Below are 16,627 nucleotides of genomic sequence, written 5' to 3' on the forward strand. Positions count from 1 at the left end.
TCCCTGGTGCTATTTCGAACATGATAAAGGAGGAGGAGAACACAGAGAGCAGACATCACCAGAGACAGCGTGCTTTCAGATCTATCAGGATAAATAGCTAGGAAAAAACAATAGATAATTCCTAATAAAGACTATCTTCAGAGTTGCTCAAGTCTGCATTTAGTAAGCAAATGTACAATAAAGAAAGTCACTACAAAAGGTATCAATAGCCTTTAATGTTGTATGTTCTAGGCCCACATGTGCTAGAGTATCAGAGATTTATCTTTTAAGCGTTAGATCAAATCTGTCATTTAAATAACGTTTTCTTGGATTTACCTGTATTCATAACAGTAAATATTGGAATATCAATGCTATAGTTGTAATGTTCACGGTCAATAAGCAAAACAATTCCAAACTTTTTGGGATGGTATCAGATCTGTATTTATAACCACAGTTGCAGAAACAAGATATTCCCATCACTTGACAAGTCATTATGCCGAACTTTACTCAATACTCCTTTTCCATAATTGGTTTTCTTCAGTGCTACAGTATAAAAAAGACAGATAACATATGGAAGAATACTGACAATGGTTGAGACAAAATTCCTATTCTAGGCCTAATATACCATCTAGTAGGTAATTCCCCTCAGGACTCTTGGAAATATTCTTGTTGACCTGTCTGCAGCATTTAATGGCACAGGGGAAATTGCTTTGAGTTTTCTACTCCGTTGAGGACTGTCAGGCTGTGGCAGAAACCAGTGAGCAGATGTGCTTAGAAAGTCACCAAATAAATAGTTTTCTTTAAAAAGCAAGTTTATCATAAATAGCTTCTGCTCTGTCGGTAACATACAATCTAGATCTTTAACTCCTGGAGTGCTAAAAGAGCCTGAAGCACTTTACTCTCTTAGCAATACCTAGGCTTACAGGGTTGTTTTGGTTAGTCCCAAATGCCGCAATGGGCTTTTCCAGTGCTGGCTGTGCTCCAAGCTACAGAAAACATGTGTTGCCCTTGAAAAGAGTACACACTGATTGATGAACCATCCAGCTCCAGTCCTTGGCTTGTGTGCAATGGGATCTTTGTCCCACACGGCTGATGTTAGCTAAAGCGCAGACGATAAGTGGAAATTTCCATTGGGTCCATGCTGAGTGTGGGGTTGCTGCTGTTTGAATGGGGAGCTAGAGAATACATCAATGTCAAGGACATAGCTTGCATCAGTCCTACTTCTAGCCCCATAAATAGACCTCCAAGTGACAACTAGAAAACAAGAGTCAGGAACATAGTTATGTAGGGTGAAAAAAAGACAAAGGATCATCACATTCAACATCCCAAAGATTTATATCATTTCTAGAAGAGGGGGAAAATAAATCTTAGCACATTCTGTGGAAATAAAGGTCCCCATACACCCGTAATAGTGTAGCTAATACCTTACATATACATGTAAATTTGGTTTCGTTGTGCGTGGGAGTAAGCCACTGTCAACACCTATACCAGCAGGTTACCTCCCAAGAGAACAATATCTGGGCGTGCAAAGTTCAACATGCCCAATCCATGCTTCTCCTGAAGTTTACTTCATTTTGTAGTAATCTAATATACCCAACTTTTCAAATTTTTAAGCATTAGTAATATTAGAAAGGGTTTGTTACCTTCCCTTGACTTGTGGTACAATTAAACCCAAGATTCTTAGCTTCCAGTCCACAGTCAAATCCTTTTCTGTGTAAGATCAGTGCCGTGTCAAGTGAAGGTATACCATCATCCTGTAAGACATCACAACAAATGATACATACATACATGATATATACAGCGCTGGAAGTTTCCATCTTCCCATCTTAGGCCCGGCTCACATCTGCGTTCGGTATTCTATGCGGGGAGTCCGCTTGGGGACTCCCTAACAGAATACCGAATGCATTGACAAGCGGAGAGCTTATGAAAGCACATGGACACCATAAACTATAATGGGGTCCGTGTGTTTTCCGCAGTTCTTGCAGTACTTTTCTCTCCGCATGACTTGTGCAGAGACCGCACGGAAAACACACAAACCCATTATAGTCTATGGTGTCCATGTGCATTCATAAGTCCTCCGCTTGTGAATGCGTTCAGTATTCTGTTTGGGGGGGTCCCCAAACAGACTCCTTGAACAAAATACCAAACGCAGATGTGAACCAGGCCTTACTGACAATTTGCAATACTCAGAATAAATGGTTAGACTTTGTGTGTGATAGTAATCATAATAATGGACATAGTCACCTCAGCTTGTAGGGTCCTCAGATTAAGGATGTGAATGTCACATGGCAGGGTGGCAGACAGTGGCATGAAGGATCTAAGCGCTGGACCTCCACCTTTATCATTAGTCACGGACATCACTAAGACTTCTTGGTTTAAATGCATGGACGTCATATGACTAAGGAGCGACGGAAAGCTGACTGGTTGATTTCCTGGACCCTGGAAAAAAACACAGTAATTGACAGCATTGGTTCTGTTCTACTATTTCTACACTATGCTTTATGAGGATACAGTACATCATTTTATTTAATTTTTTTTTAGGATTAATAGAGATAGGAAAGGTTACATGGGCTAAATACAAAGGACAATATAATGTAACATGGAGGATCTGGGTTAACACTAGGACTTTCTAATCATAAATTGATAGAGTAATGGAAGTAGAAGATGCTGGAAACAGTATAAAGTAACAGCTGTTATATAGTCTGACTAATGTCATTGAACTTCAGGCTCATAGACACATCCTTATTATGGCAACAAGCCACCTTAGATGTGTATGAAGCTGTAATACTACACCCATAGGTCTGTGGGACCCAACCATGGTTCCATAGGATTCTAATTTAATATGGAGAAATATAGAGTATATTTATAGGAAATCCCTTGTGGATCCAGCAAAAAAAATAAAAAATCATGGCATTCATATTATGGAGGTATTCTATCCTAAAGAATTGTTTCTCAGGAAGAATATCCCCCTGAGGTTAAGGCACCACGTTGTGGAGATTTTGGCTATTGCAGAAGGTGAATAAGATTTCATTTAATCTCATCCATATATTGTTAAAAAGCTGAATTTTCAAAAGCACATGTTTACTACAGCAAAACCACAGCATCTTAATTCTAGCTGTAGAAATGCAAATGGATTCCCTATAAAAGAAAAAAAAACAGCGCAAACTGAAAAATGCTGTGGAAAAAACACACCTGCGCCCCGGTCTCCGTCTTCTGTCGACAGGAGACGGAAACCCGGCAGACAGTGTCTGCCCATGAGCACCTGTGAGCGTTTTGTGGTCTCCACGTCGAAACCGTTTTTTTTTTTAACTGGACACAAAGTCCTGCATGTCTGACTTTGTGTCCAGTTAAAAAAAAAAAAACGGTTTCGCCGCGGAGACCACAAAATGCTCACAGGCGGTCACGGGCAGACACTATCTGCTGGGTCTCCGTCTCCAGTTTCTTGGGCAGAAGATGGAAACCTAAAAGCAGAGACTGGGGCGCAGGTGTGAACTCGCCCTTAGCTGAGTTTTGCTACTTTGGGCCTTAGCCTAAAGGTGTATTTCCAACTTAGATATATCTGACGCTGATCAACATCGATTCACAAAATCTGAGTCCTTCAGCCACCCTATCCTGATGAAGAATGAATGTAGAAACAGTCACGTGCGCTTGCTCAGTTGTTACTCCTATAGAAGTGGAGCCACCTCTTATGCCACCTCAATCTGTCTGTATATGGTGGCTGTTGGCATCACTCCAGGTGAGAAGTGGGTCAGAAACCCCTGCTGAGGAGGTGTAATATAGAACGTATCCTGTGTACATATCACAAATGTCCTACGTATGAATATAGTGCACATAGAGTCCTTATGTCTCTACCTTTTGAAGCTGAACTGTCATGGCTTTATGCTCTAGAAACACCCTATGTGGATATCAAACTCCCAAAAAACAAAAATGCAAAAATTCTTATAAGATAAAAAATATGATATACTTTATCATATAACATGGTAAAAAATACAGGTCAAGTGACTGGAAAAAAAAAAAAAAAATCGGAAAAAGACAATGCCATGGACCAATATAAGTAAATCATAGCACAAAAATGCATACAATGCCCTACATAACCGGACGCCTGGCAGTGTGACCCTTATGATGGGTTAGTATTATTTATTCTCACTTTGGGCCTTTTTACTTAGAGCAAACTATTACGTGCCATTTGGCCTTTGTATAAGTATTAGCTTGTTTGGGATTTTGCTATAGTAATGTTATAGCATCCCATGTATTAATATTGTTTCTACCTATTTATTATTGTGTATATCTCTGACGCGAAACCGTTTTTTTAAACTGGACACAGAGTACTGCATGTCTGACTCTGTTTCCGGATTTTGAAAAAAACGGTTTTGTGGCGGAGAGCATAAAACGCTCACCGCCGCTCACAGCCAGACATCTTTCAAACCCATTCAAATGAATGAGTATTAAAGAGTCCTGCAGGTTTCTGTCTCCTGCCTCTGTTTTGTGCAGGAAACGGAAACCTGCAGAACGGAGACCAGGCGCAGATGTGAACGAGCCCTAATGTATTTCCCAGAGGGGTGGTGGAGGGGGATGGGTACGGGGTTCGTATATGTTTGCTACTATTCTAGTTAACCTTGTGTGGCATGCTGAGCTAATACAGGGTGATAATTTCACTGCTAGAGGACGATGCAACATCCACTGAATATACACAAGGGATGGCACTAACATAAAAGTTCTCCCACAAGATAGATACTCATTGTGCGGAGTTTCCCCACTTTTTGGAGCCCCTAGTTCTGTGGGGAGACAGAACTAAACAACCTTATAAAGAACAAGCTGCATTTTGTCATGACTGTCTCAAAATGTTGATGAAATATAAAAACATTTATCCATCCGGTGGTTAGCCTTAACAAAATGCATAAAGTGTTCTTCAACAGTCAAGAAGCAGTGAAAGTAGTGACAAAACCCACTCCGAAAAAAAGCAACATTGTGCTGGATTAAATGAGAACAAAATAAAGAGAATGAAGAGCCGTTCTTTTGGAAGGAAGATAAGGAGCTTAGTAAGAAGTATAAAAAGCTGAATACACAAAGCGTTCATGAGAACGGGTTAGGCACAAAAGAAAGTTAATATGAAAAGGACCAGAACTGGGTCACAGTATCATCTACACAGTCACAGCGTGAATTGGGAAAATGACTGCATACTGAAGAGAACCTATCGTTTTCCGTCCAATTTAGTTGTCCAAACTGAGTATTGTAGAGTTAATAGACACGACAGACACCGGTTGACAAGTGATGAGTGATAAGACAAAATGACTGACTGTTTTATGTGTATATTACAGGAACACAGTGGTTTTAGCCAAAGCCACACATACTATGCTATAAAGCGTCTACAAAGCGGCTAACTAAAAGACAAGTGCACACCACTACATAGCCATTCAGCGTTACTCCCTGAAGAGAATTACCTCATAGCTGCCGGTCTTCATGATGGAAAAAGCCAGATTTCTAAACCAGGAAAGCAGTTTAGAAAGGAAGCTGGAAAGCTGGGCAGAGGGGTTATGGTAAACAGGGGAATAATGAAATGGAAGAGGTAATAAATGGATGGACATGGATGGGAAAATGTCATATACAAAGTCAGTGATGATTCACAGATCAATACGTGGATGATATCTTTTAGGGGACGGGAGGAAGTGCAGTACTAACACTCAGACTGTGATGAACTGCATATCATAATGGCAAACCAATGGAGGGTTAGGAGGGGAGGTCACAAAATTAACAGTATAATAAGATGTAAGTGAAAACAAAAATCTTGCACATTACACCACTTCGAGAAATGAGGGGTTTTGGTGGAACAATTCATGAAAAGTTATTTCACATTATTTCTGCTTTTGGCAGATGCTTAGTGCTATTTCACTGCGCCCACTCTGACATTGGGCATAACTTAGGCTCATGCAGGCTGTTAGTTCAAAGGACCTTCATGGCACAAAGTCACTTCTTAAGGCCAAAAGCCAGCATGATGGAGTCACCTAGATTTTAGTTTTTGCTGCCCAAAATATATTGCTAGTTTCTCTTAAAAATCACTACATTTCTATATATACATTACATAACTTATGAATAGCTTCACTGTATGAGCTACTGCAAATTGTATAGATGTAAAAACCAAAGCCAAAAGAAACCAAAGCTGGAATTTCACTGGGTAGAGAAGACCTGAAATGTTATTACTTCAGATCCCAGAGAAGAGGAGATTTAGAAAATGGGTAATAGGAAAATAGGAAATAGGAACATTTTTATTAAAAATAAAATGATCATGGTTATAATTCACAAAGCCTACAGCCATATGTGATTTATTACAGTCCATTTTACCACCTTTTTCCAAACTATGGCCAGCTTTGGTGTTTAGCAAGGATTCTACAAAAATCTAACCTAAAGTCTCCCACTATGAGAAGACACTACTTTCCCACTTGTTTTATCAGATTCTGTATTATTTTGTGGCTCTTCCTTTGCTGGACTTTCAGGCTACTGGGTGCTCTAATATACGGGTTGTGCTGAATAGGACACAAGTGTGGCTTCTAAGTTTTCAATAAGCCCCGATTTACTGTGTGTGCCTATAATGGGGTATACATTGGAATATCCTCTTACCATATGCCTCTGACATACATTGCATACACTGTCCATAGGCTTCCATATTAAAAGAAATACATACTGCATGGTATAATTTTTTTTACTAGATGCTTCTGTATAGAATAGCATAGTAAACTACACAACTCTATATTCTACACCACTGTATATCAGCCTGACCTATGGATATGTCTGTTTGCACTGTGTACATCAGTTTGGATGTAAAGTGGTAGGTCAAGGCACAAAGTCACCGAGTAGGTCCTTTATATATGACATGATCTGCAAGGCACCCAATTGACGCTGTATGTATCATTTTATAATGCGTATTTGACAAATGGCATTACACAGAGTGAAAATTCAACATTTCCTATAGACAATCTGCACTAGTTGTGCTAAAACTGCTGCACTACAATATCTATGTAGCTACAATCAGAATGAGTGGTTTGTGGATTTCAAGCGTTAATGGACTGCAACTCCCAGCATGCTTTGCCAGCCAGCCTAAGCTTGCAATAAGCTTGCATAGCTATTTACAGTAACTATTTTACCTTATTTCCAGATGATCTTTTTTCCAACAGAAGGCGAAATCGGTTACATGTTCGTTTGTTGTCTTTCAAGCCTTGACCAAGACCACGATTGTCATCTTGCATCAAGCGGCGGTCCAGAATAACCTCGAGTTGACCTATAAAACAATACAGTATGGTACACTTTTCTGTCCAGAGATATAATATTTCATAGTCTTTATACAGCTAAGTGGCTTTATTTGATCACTTGTGTGCTATCTATATACATCTGACAGATGGTGCTCAGATTTAACAATTTTGGTTTTCCTAACTAGAGGATACTCCAAGTGATTAATTAAGAGAGAACGCGGCGCGTCTCCTCACCACTCTTCAGGCTGGAGACCCCCAGGGCTTGGGCTGTGTGTAGTGTTAATCTGTTCTGCTCATCCTGGATGTATGCCATCACCGGCATCGGGTAGAAGTTAGCTTGAAGTGGAAGTTTTTTGAAAAACTTTCTAGTTTGTATCTGCATAAAAATATAAACAAGAATATGACTGATTTGGAGGTAAATATGAAGCAAGCAATATAGTCATGGCCATAATGATAGCAGTATTGAGGATCAATTAGTCATTCACAATTGACCATGCAAGTAGCATTGCCACAAAAACATTTCTGTAGCTTGTTGGAAAGGTATATGATGGAAATTGTAGTCAAAATAATCTTCTTACTGGTGGCTGTATTTGTTATCCACTTCCGTCAGATCCTCAGCTGAGTCACATGACCAGCAATAAAATTATCCAACTCACACAGCATGTTATGTGTGGACAGGAAATCGGTGTCTCTATTCATTCGGGAGTTTCATAGGAATGAATGCAGAAACTGACTTCCGTTGCACACGGCGCCCTGTTAGATGGAGAGCCAAAGGGGGAAATTTATGAAGACTGGCATATTCAACGCTAGTCTTCATATCTCCAGGCTACTTGTAGCAGGTGTTGATGTCAGGGTTCATATACACCAGTAAACCATTATAAATGACAATAGATTTAGCCACCCTTGCCACGTGCCAGTCCATGAAAGTCATAGAAAAACAAAAAAAAGTAACAATTTTTTTCTGAAACCCCATTTTATGGAAAACTTTTACAATTTTTTATGCCTTGCAAGAAAATTGTATAAGTGTATAATGATAATAAATCTGCCCTAAAGTGTCCACCAGGAGGACCAGGTCAGGGGCATGTACATCCACCAACTTAAAGATTACCTTCACCATAAGTAACATGTGACTTACTTAAACAATTTTGTAAGAGTGCTACTTTAATAAATAATATCACAACCGGTCCACCACAATGTCACATGCACCCCTGGGATAAATAATGAACCAGAAGATGGGAAGTAGATAATTCTCTATCTACAAAGCTAAACATAGGACAGGCGCCTTTCATGACTAAAGTTGGTTGGCGAGTAGACGGTGAGAAGTGGTTCAATCTGCACTGCAGAATAAGACATATCTTACTGTACAGAATGAACAGTGTCCGGGTGCCAAAGAGTCATGTGCTGCACACTTGTACTAGTGCAAAGGGACTTGTGCACATCTTCTCTGGCTCTAGCATCAATGCATCACATCACCTGTAAGATGCTGACATGGACATCTCAGACTGACAGCTAGAGATGGCAACTCAAGGGGAAGAGAAATAACAAAAAGATAGGAAGAGATGGTTGACAGACTGCATCCTGACTTTGAAGGACATGTAGGAGGCTGTAGGGGGATTGAGAGGAAGATCAAGGAGCAGCTGGAAAGGAAAGACATTTTAGTCGGCTGGAGACTCTAAAACTCTTAAGAGGATTTGGCCTGTCATGGAGGAGGATAAGTGAAAAAGCTATTATATTATAGAAAAGGGTTTTTAGCAACATTTAATAAAAGAAAGATAAAAAAGCATCAATACTTGTAACCTGAAGTATATGTATAGAACTTTAAAACCATTTTCCTATTATACTGTCAGAACATGGTAACAAATATTCAGCTTTTATTATCGTCACCTCTGTTTCTAAATTGTTTGTTCATTGGGTTGGTTTAAGGGTTAAGCATACTATTTTGGTTATTCTGCCGACATAGTGAACCCCCCCCCCCCCCCAGCTATCCCATGTGACCTGCTTGAAAATTGTAGAACGTCATTGTCTTTTTCAGTGAGCTGGAACAGGCTTTCAATGTATTTCTATGGTACTCAGGCTCTTATAAGAATACATGGAAAGCTGGAGCTCTGCTTCACTGAGTAAGACAGTGCCTCCTTGGAGCTTGGTCACCTGAGCAACTCCGTCACTATGTCTGCGGAATAACTCAACTAGTTTAACCCTTACACTACTTCACTAAACCACCAATATAGAAACATACAAAAAAGTGGACTTCTACTTTAAGACCCTCTGAAATTATAACAGTAGATGTCCACCATGGTCATCATACAACAAATAAACTTACAGAGTCTGTCAGAATCACTGTAGAACACAGTCAGATAAGTACTGTGTAATAGAGATGAGCGAGTAGTACTCGATCGAATACTACGGTATTCGAAATACTCGTACTCGATCGAGTACTACTAGCTGTTCGAAGTTAAGATTCGATGCAAAACCAGCGTTGATTGGCAGAATGCTATACAGTCGGCCAATCAACGCTGGTTCTTCTCTTACCTTTAGAAGTCTTCTCCCTGCGCAATGTCCCTGTGGCGTCTTCCGGCTCTGAATTCACTCTGCCAGGCATCGGGCCTGGGCAGAGCCGACTCCGCTTGTAGTGCGGGCATGCACAGTCGGCTCTGCCCAGGCCCGATGCCTAGCAGAATGAATTCAAGGCTGGAAGAGGACGTGGGGACACTGCACAGGGAGAAGAATCCAGCCCGACCCTCACTCATGGACTTGGTAAGTAGAATTTGATCGAATGTTGCCTACCCCTGAAACGAGCATTTCCCCCCATAGACTATAATGGAGTTCGAAACCCGTTCGAACAGTCGAACAGTGTGCGGCTTTTCGAATTGGATTTCGAACCCTGAACATTTTAGTGTTCGCTCATCTCTACTGTGTAATATACATGTAAGCATAACAGGAGACAACAGAGTTTACATTTTATTCAGGGCTCCAGATGGTGACCAAAATGATCACCAATATGAGGTAGAATTTACAAATGGCAACAAAAATTTACGGACTTCTCACCATTTGCCACTAGGTCCACAAACACACTTCTGTGACTATTAGAGATGAGCGAACACTAAAATGTTCGAGGTTCGAAATTCGATTCGAACAGCCGCTCACTGTTCGAGTGTTCGAATGGGTTTCGAACCCCATTATAGTCTATGGGGAACATAAACTCGTTAAGGGGGAAACCCAAATTCGTGTCTGGAGGGTCACCAAGTCCACTATGACACCCCAGGAAATGATACCAACACCCTGGAATGACACTGGGACAGCAGGGGAAGCATGTCTGGGGGCATAAAAGTCACTTTATTTCATGGAAATCCCTGTCAGTTTGCGATTTTCGCAAGCTAACTTTTCCCCATAGAAATGCATTGGCCAGTGCTGATTGGCCAGAGTACGGAACTCGACCAATCAGCGCTGGCTCTGCTGGAGGAGGCGGAGTCTAAGATCGCTCCACACCAGTCTCCATTCAGGTCCGACCTTAGACTCCGCCTCCTCCGGCAGAGCCAGCGCTGATTGGCCGAAGGCTGGCCAATGCATTCCTATGCGAATGCAGACTTAGCAGTGCTGAGTCAGTTTTGCTCAACTACACATCTGATGCACACTCGGCACTGCTACATCAGATGTAGCAATCTGATGTAGCAGAGCCGAGGGTGCACTAGAACCCCTGTGCAAACTCAGTTCACGCTAATAGAATGCATTGGCCAGCGCTGATTGGCCAATGCATTCTATTAGCCCGATGAAGTAGAGCTGAATGTGTGTGCTAAGCACACACATTCAGCACTGCTTCATCACGCCAATACAATGCATTAGCCAGTGCTGATTGGCCAGAGTACGGAATTCGGCCAATCAGCGCTGGCCAATGCATTCTATTAGCCCGATGAAGTAGAGCTGAATGTGTGTGCTAAGCACACACATTCAGCACTGCTTCATCAAGCCAATACAATGCATTAGCCAGTGCTGATTGGCCAGAGTACGGAATTCGGCCAATCAGCGCTGGCTCTGCTGGAGGAGGCGGAGTCTAAGGTCGGACCTGAATGGAGACTGGTGTGGAGCGATCTTAGACTCCGCCTCCTCCAGCAGAGCCAGCGCTGATTGGCCGAATTCCGTACTCTGGCCAATCAGCGCTGGCCAATGCATTCTATTAGCCCGATGAAGTAGAGCTGAATGTGTGTGCTAAGCACACACATTCAGCACTGCTTCATCACGCCAATACAATGCATTAGCCAGTGCTGATTGGCCAGAGTACGGAATTCGGCCAATCAGCGCTGGCTCTGCTGGAGGAGGCGGAGTCTAAGATCGCTCCACACCAGTCTCCATTCAGGTCCGACCTTAGACTCCGCCTCCTCCGGCAGAGCCAGCGCTGATTGGCCGAAGGCTGGCCAATGCATTCCTATGCGAATGCAGACTTAGCAGTGCTGAGTCAGTTTTGCTCAACTACACATCTGATGCACACTCGGCACTGCTACATCAGATGTAGCAATCTGATGTAGCAGAGCCGAGGGTGCACTAGAACCCCTGTGCAAACTCAGTTCACGCTAATAGAATGCATTGGCCAGCGCTGATTGGCCAATGCATTCTATTAGCCCGATGAAGTAGAGCTGAATGTGTGTGCTAAGCACACTCATTCAGCACTGCTTCATCACGCCAATACAATGCATTAGCCAGTGCTGATTGGCCAGAGTACGGAATTCGGCCAATCAGCGCTGGCTCTGCTGGAGGAGGCGGAGTCTAAGGTTGGACCTGAATGGAGACTGGTGTGGAGCGATCTTAGACTCCGCCTCCTCCAGCAGAGCCAGCGCTGATTGGCCGAATTCCGTACTCTGGCCAATCAGCACTGGCTAATGCATTGTATTGGCGTGATGAAGCAGTGCTGAATGTGTGTGCTTAGCACACACATTCAGCTCTACTTCATCGGGCTAATAGAATGCATTGGCCAGCGCTGATTGGCCGAATTCCGTACTCTGGCCAATCAGTGCTGGCCAATGCATTCTATTAGCTTGATGAAGCAGAGTGTGCACAAGGGTTCAAGCGCACCCTCGGCTCTGATGTAGCAGAGCCGAGGCTGCACAAGGGTTCAAGCGCACCCTCGGCTCTGATGTAGGAGAGCCGAGGGTGCACTTGAACCCTTGTGCACCCTCAGCTCTGCTACATCAGAGCCGAGGGTGCGCTTGAACCCTTGTGCACACTCTGCTTCATCAAGCTAATAGAATGCATTGGCCAGCGCTGATTGGCCAATGTATTCTATTAGCCTGATGAAGTAGAGCTGAATGTGTGTGCTAAGCACACACATTCAGCTCTACTTCATCGGGCTAATAGAATGCATTGGCCAGCGCTGATTGGCCAGAGTACGGAACTCGACCAATCAGCGCTGGCTCTGCTGGAGGAGGCGGAGTCTAAGATCGCTCCACACCAGTCTCCATTCAGGTCCGACCTTAGACTCCGCCTCCTCCAGCAGAGCCAGCGCTGATTGGCCGAATTCCGTACTCTGGCCAATCAGCACTGGCTAATGCATTGTATTGGCGTGATGAAGCAGTGCTGAATGTGTGTGCTTAGCACACACATTCAGCTCTACTTCATCGGGCTAATAGAATGCATTGGCCAATCAGCGCTGGCCAATGCATTCTATTAGCGTGAACTGAGTTTGCACAGGGGTTCTAGTGCACCCTCGGCTCTGCTACATCAGATTGCTACATCTGATGTAGCAGTGCCGAGTGTGCATCAGATGTGTAGTTGAGCAAAACTGACTCAGCACTGCTAAGTCTCTGCATTCGCATAGGAATGCATTGGCCAGCCTTCGGCCAATCAGCGCTGGCTCTGCCGGAGGAGGCGGAGTCTAAGGTCGGACCTGAATGGAGACTGGTGTGGAGCGATCTTAGACTCCGCCTCCTCCAGCAGAGCCAGCGCTGATTGGTCGAGTTCCGTACTCTGGCCAATCAGCGCTGGCCAATGCATTCTATTAGCCCGATGAAGTAGAGCTGAATGTGTGTGCTTAGCACACACATTCAGCTCTACTTCATCAGGCTAATAGAATACATTGGCCAATCAGCGCTGGCCAATGCATTCTATTAGCTTGATGAAGCAGAGTGTGCACAAGGGTTCAAGCGCACCCTCGGCTCTGATGTAGCAGAGCTGAGGGTGCACAAGGGTTCAAGTGCACCCTCGGCTCTCCTACATCAGAGCCGAGGGTGCGCTTGAACCCTTGTGCACACTCTGCTTCATCAAGCTAATAGAATGCATTGGCCAGCACTGATTGGCCAGAGTACGGAATTCGGCCAATCAGCGCTGGCCAATGCATCCCTATGGGAAAAAGTTTATCTCACAAAAATCACAATTACACACCCGATAGAGCCCCAAAAAGTTATTTTTAATAACATTCCCCCCTAAATAAAGGTTATCCCTAGCTATCCCTGCCTGTACAGCTATCCCTGTCTCATAGTCACAAAGTTCACATTCTCATATGACCCGGATTTGAAATCCACTATTCGTCTAAAATGGAGGTCACCTGATTTCGGCAGCCAATGACTTTTTCCAATTTTTTTCAATGCCCCCGGTGTCGTAGTTCCTGTCCCACCTCCCCTGCGCTGTTATTGGTGCAAAAAAGGCGCCAGGGAAGGTGGGAGGGGAATCGAATTTTGGCGCACTTTACCACGTGGTGTTCGATTCGATTCGAACATGGCGAACACCCTGATATCCGATCGAACATGTGTTCGATAGAACACTGTTCGCTCATCTCTAGTGACTATAACTTTAAACCTCTTGGAGACATCTGTCATGTGTACTGTGATTATGTGCAGGTATTATATGGCACAGGCTACAGAGTTATGTTATCTAAGATGCTGGATTATAAGGGAGATGCCATCTTTATCCAATTAGAATGAGAAAGCTGATCACTCATCATGGCAGCTGCAAGGCTACTGAACGTTTCCTGACCTGTCATCCTATAAGTTCTATAGGATGTAACAGTACGTTGGTAGAATCAAACTAAACTACAATACAGAATCGATCAACTATCACATGTGAAAATCCCCACCCCAAAAGAGAACTACAAAAAATTTTAATTTTTTTTTTTAAAGCAAACAAAATGTTAAAATTCATTCCACTTTGCTAATTTTAAAATCCAAAATAAAGAAAAAACATGCTGATAACTGGTATCGCTGAGTCCCAATGTACCATTTTTATGACACAGTAAAAGCTGTAAAAATTAAACTAAAAAAACTGGCAGAATTGTGTTCTTTTCCCATGCCACCCCACAAATACTTATTTATTTTATCATACATTATAAATGTAAAATTAATGGAGGGAATTACAACTGCCACAATTTTGGTCGCGATCTGGAGTCCTGATCCTATGGCAGGAGGCAGTATTATAGTAGGTACATTCCTGTACACAGGTGGAAGTACTATAATAGTTATAACAGCCAGGCGGGTGAGTAACTATCAGGTCATTCATTATTGTTATATACACTTAAATTTGCTAACTATTTCTGTTTTGGAGCAAAGACATATGTAGTTTTATTAGTCTGGAGCACTGTTACTTCTTTATTATGAGAGAAGTAGATATTAAGAGGAATGCAAGAAAGAACCTGGAAGCCATTGAGGTCAGTGAAGAAGGTGTCCCCGCTTTGGATGTCACTGCTAAGTCTCATGGCAATTTCTTTATTGACATGGTCACGGATATCAATGAGTGAGCTGATATCTACAGAAAGGCCGTCAGTCCCTGTAAGGGGAACACAGAACTGATAAAACATAGAGAAAAGGACTCATACATACAAAATGTGGGTCACAGTGTTGCTTCAAGCTCATGAACACCTATACAAACTCTACGGCTGCTATCTCTGCACCCCTATAGCTACTGTACAGAACTGTATATCCCGGCTTAAAAGACATGGTGCAATGACCCACAACAAATATATATATATATACATATATATATATATATATATATATATATATATAGCACTGTTGTGGCTTTTTGTGCTAGGCTACTTTCACACTTATGCAGTACATGTTTTCTGTATCGGCCATATGTCAAATACATCCCTAGGAACACATTTAATCAGTTATAGGCCAGTATATGCCAGATATATTTTTATACACGTATTGAATAGTAGAGCAGACTGCAATGCTACATACAGAAGCATCCAGTAAGAAAAACAAAACTGTAAACTTAACAGTAGACTTTTTTTTTTTTTTACAATGGGAACCTAAGATCATAATCAGGAATAAGAGATGTCACTTTATGTTTATACATAGATTTGGCAAAACAGAATGTGAAAATAACCTTCCTTTACTCCGGGGTCCCACGTAGTGTAAACACTGCGATTTGCATGCGGCGTAAATGCCGCAGGAAAAATCGCAGCATTTTACAGTAAAGGCAAAAGGATGGGATTCTAGAGAATCCCAAGCCTACTTTGTAGTAAAAACTGCGGTGTGGACACGCCGCAATTTTCAAAACCAGAATGGTTTTGGAAATCGCAGCATGTCAACTATACCTACGGAAACACTGGTGGTTTCCCCATAGGTATGATTGTAACAGAAAGTCTGCGGATGAAAACTATGCAAACTTTCTGTCTAAAGCTCTGCGAGAAGAACTGCGATGCGTTCCCGTTGTGGTTTTTCCCACAGTGTTTTATTGCTGTGGGACGTCCCGTGGGTCCTTAGCTTTAGGCTGAGACCACTAGTTGAGGAAAAGTAGCTTTTTTTTGTCTTATTTTTGCTGCAATATTTTTGAGCATTCTTGAATTGTCCATTCAAGATTTTAGCAACGGATAGCTGGTCCGTTTGCAATTTCCATTCATTTCAATGAGATTTTATTTTGTGTCTGTTTACAACCATGTCTTGTTTTTCAAGTGGTCAAAAAAGTCCTACATGCAGGACTTTTCGTAAGTGTCCATTTTTTTTTTTTTTTTTTTTTTTTTTTTTTTATCATTGAGCTCTATGGGCAACGGACATATAACTGACAGTAACTGATAGCCATCAGTTACTGTCCATTTGTGTCTATTATGATAGGTGTTCATTTTTTTGTTTTTTTTAAACATACACCTTCTGAGTGGACACCAATGGTAGTGTGAACCATACCTAAGATGAACTTGACTTAAAATAAATAACATGTAGATCTGGACATAGATTTCCTTCCTTCTTCCATCCAATGATGGTGTTGATGTTTACACAATTATTAAACTCAATGTTAAAGGGGCTCTATCAGCAAAATCATGCTGCTAGAGCCCCACATATGCGTGAATAGCCTTTAATATAACTTTTACGGTGCCTGAATAGCCTTTTTAAAGGCTATTCACGCATATGTGGGGCTCTAGCAGCATGATTTTGCTGATAGAGCCCCTTTAATGGGAGGCTATCGCAACCAAAATCTCCCTT

General features: G+C 42.2%; 1 protein-coding gene across 2 annotated transcripts in view; it reads right to left on the bottom strand.

The window, feature by feature from the left end:
• Positions 1 to 395: 395 nt before the first annotated feature.
• The window catches only part of MAN2A2 (mannosidase alpha class 2A member 2), an 82,139-nt gene continuing 65,907 nt past the window's right edge, over positions 396 to 16,627 (bottom strand). The window contains exons 18-24 of one of the 2 annotated variants that reach the window (XM_075273373.1): positions 14,836 to 14,969; positions 7,458 to 7,599; positions 7,119 to 7,252; positions 5,421 to 5,498; positions 2,224 to 2,418; positions 1,623 to 1,733; positions 396 to 1,233 (exon numbers count right to left, since the gene is read on the bottom strand). In XM_075273373.1, the coding sequence (XP_075129474.1) occupies positions 1,075 to 1,233; positions 1,623 to 1,733; positions 2,224 to 2,418; positions 5,421 to 5,498; positions 7,119 to 7,252; positions 7,458 to 7,599; positions 14,836 to 14,969 (953 nt within the window). In that variant the 3' untranslated portion in view covers positions 396 to 1,074. The remainder of the gene's footprint in view (positions 1,234 to 1,622; positions 1,734 to 2,223; positions 2,419 to 5,420; positions 5,499 to 7,118; positions 7,253 to 7,457; positions 7,600 to 14,835; positions 14,970 to 16,627) is intronic. The other variant, XM_075273374.1, reaches the window with a different exon arrangement.

The sequence above is a fragment of the Leptodactylus fuscus genome, chromosome 5 (assembly GCF_031893055.1).
Source record: "Leptodactylus fuscus isolate aLepFus1 chromosome 5, aLepFus1.hap2, whole genome shotgun sequence".
NCBI classification, from domain to species: domain Eukaryota; kingdom Metazoa; phylum Chordata; class Amphibia; order Anura; family Leptodactylidae; genus Leptodactylus; species Leptodactylus fuscus.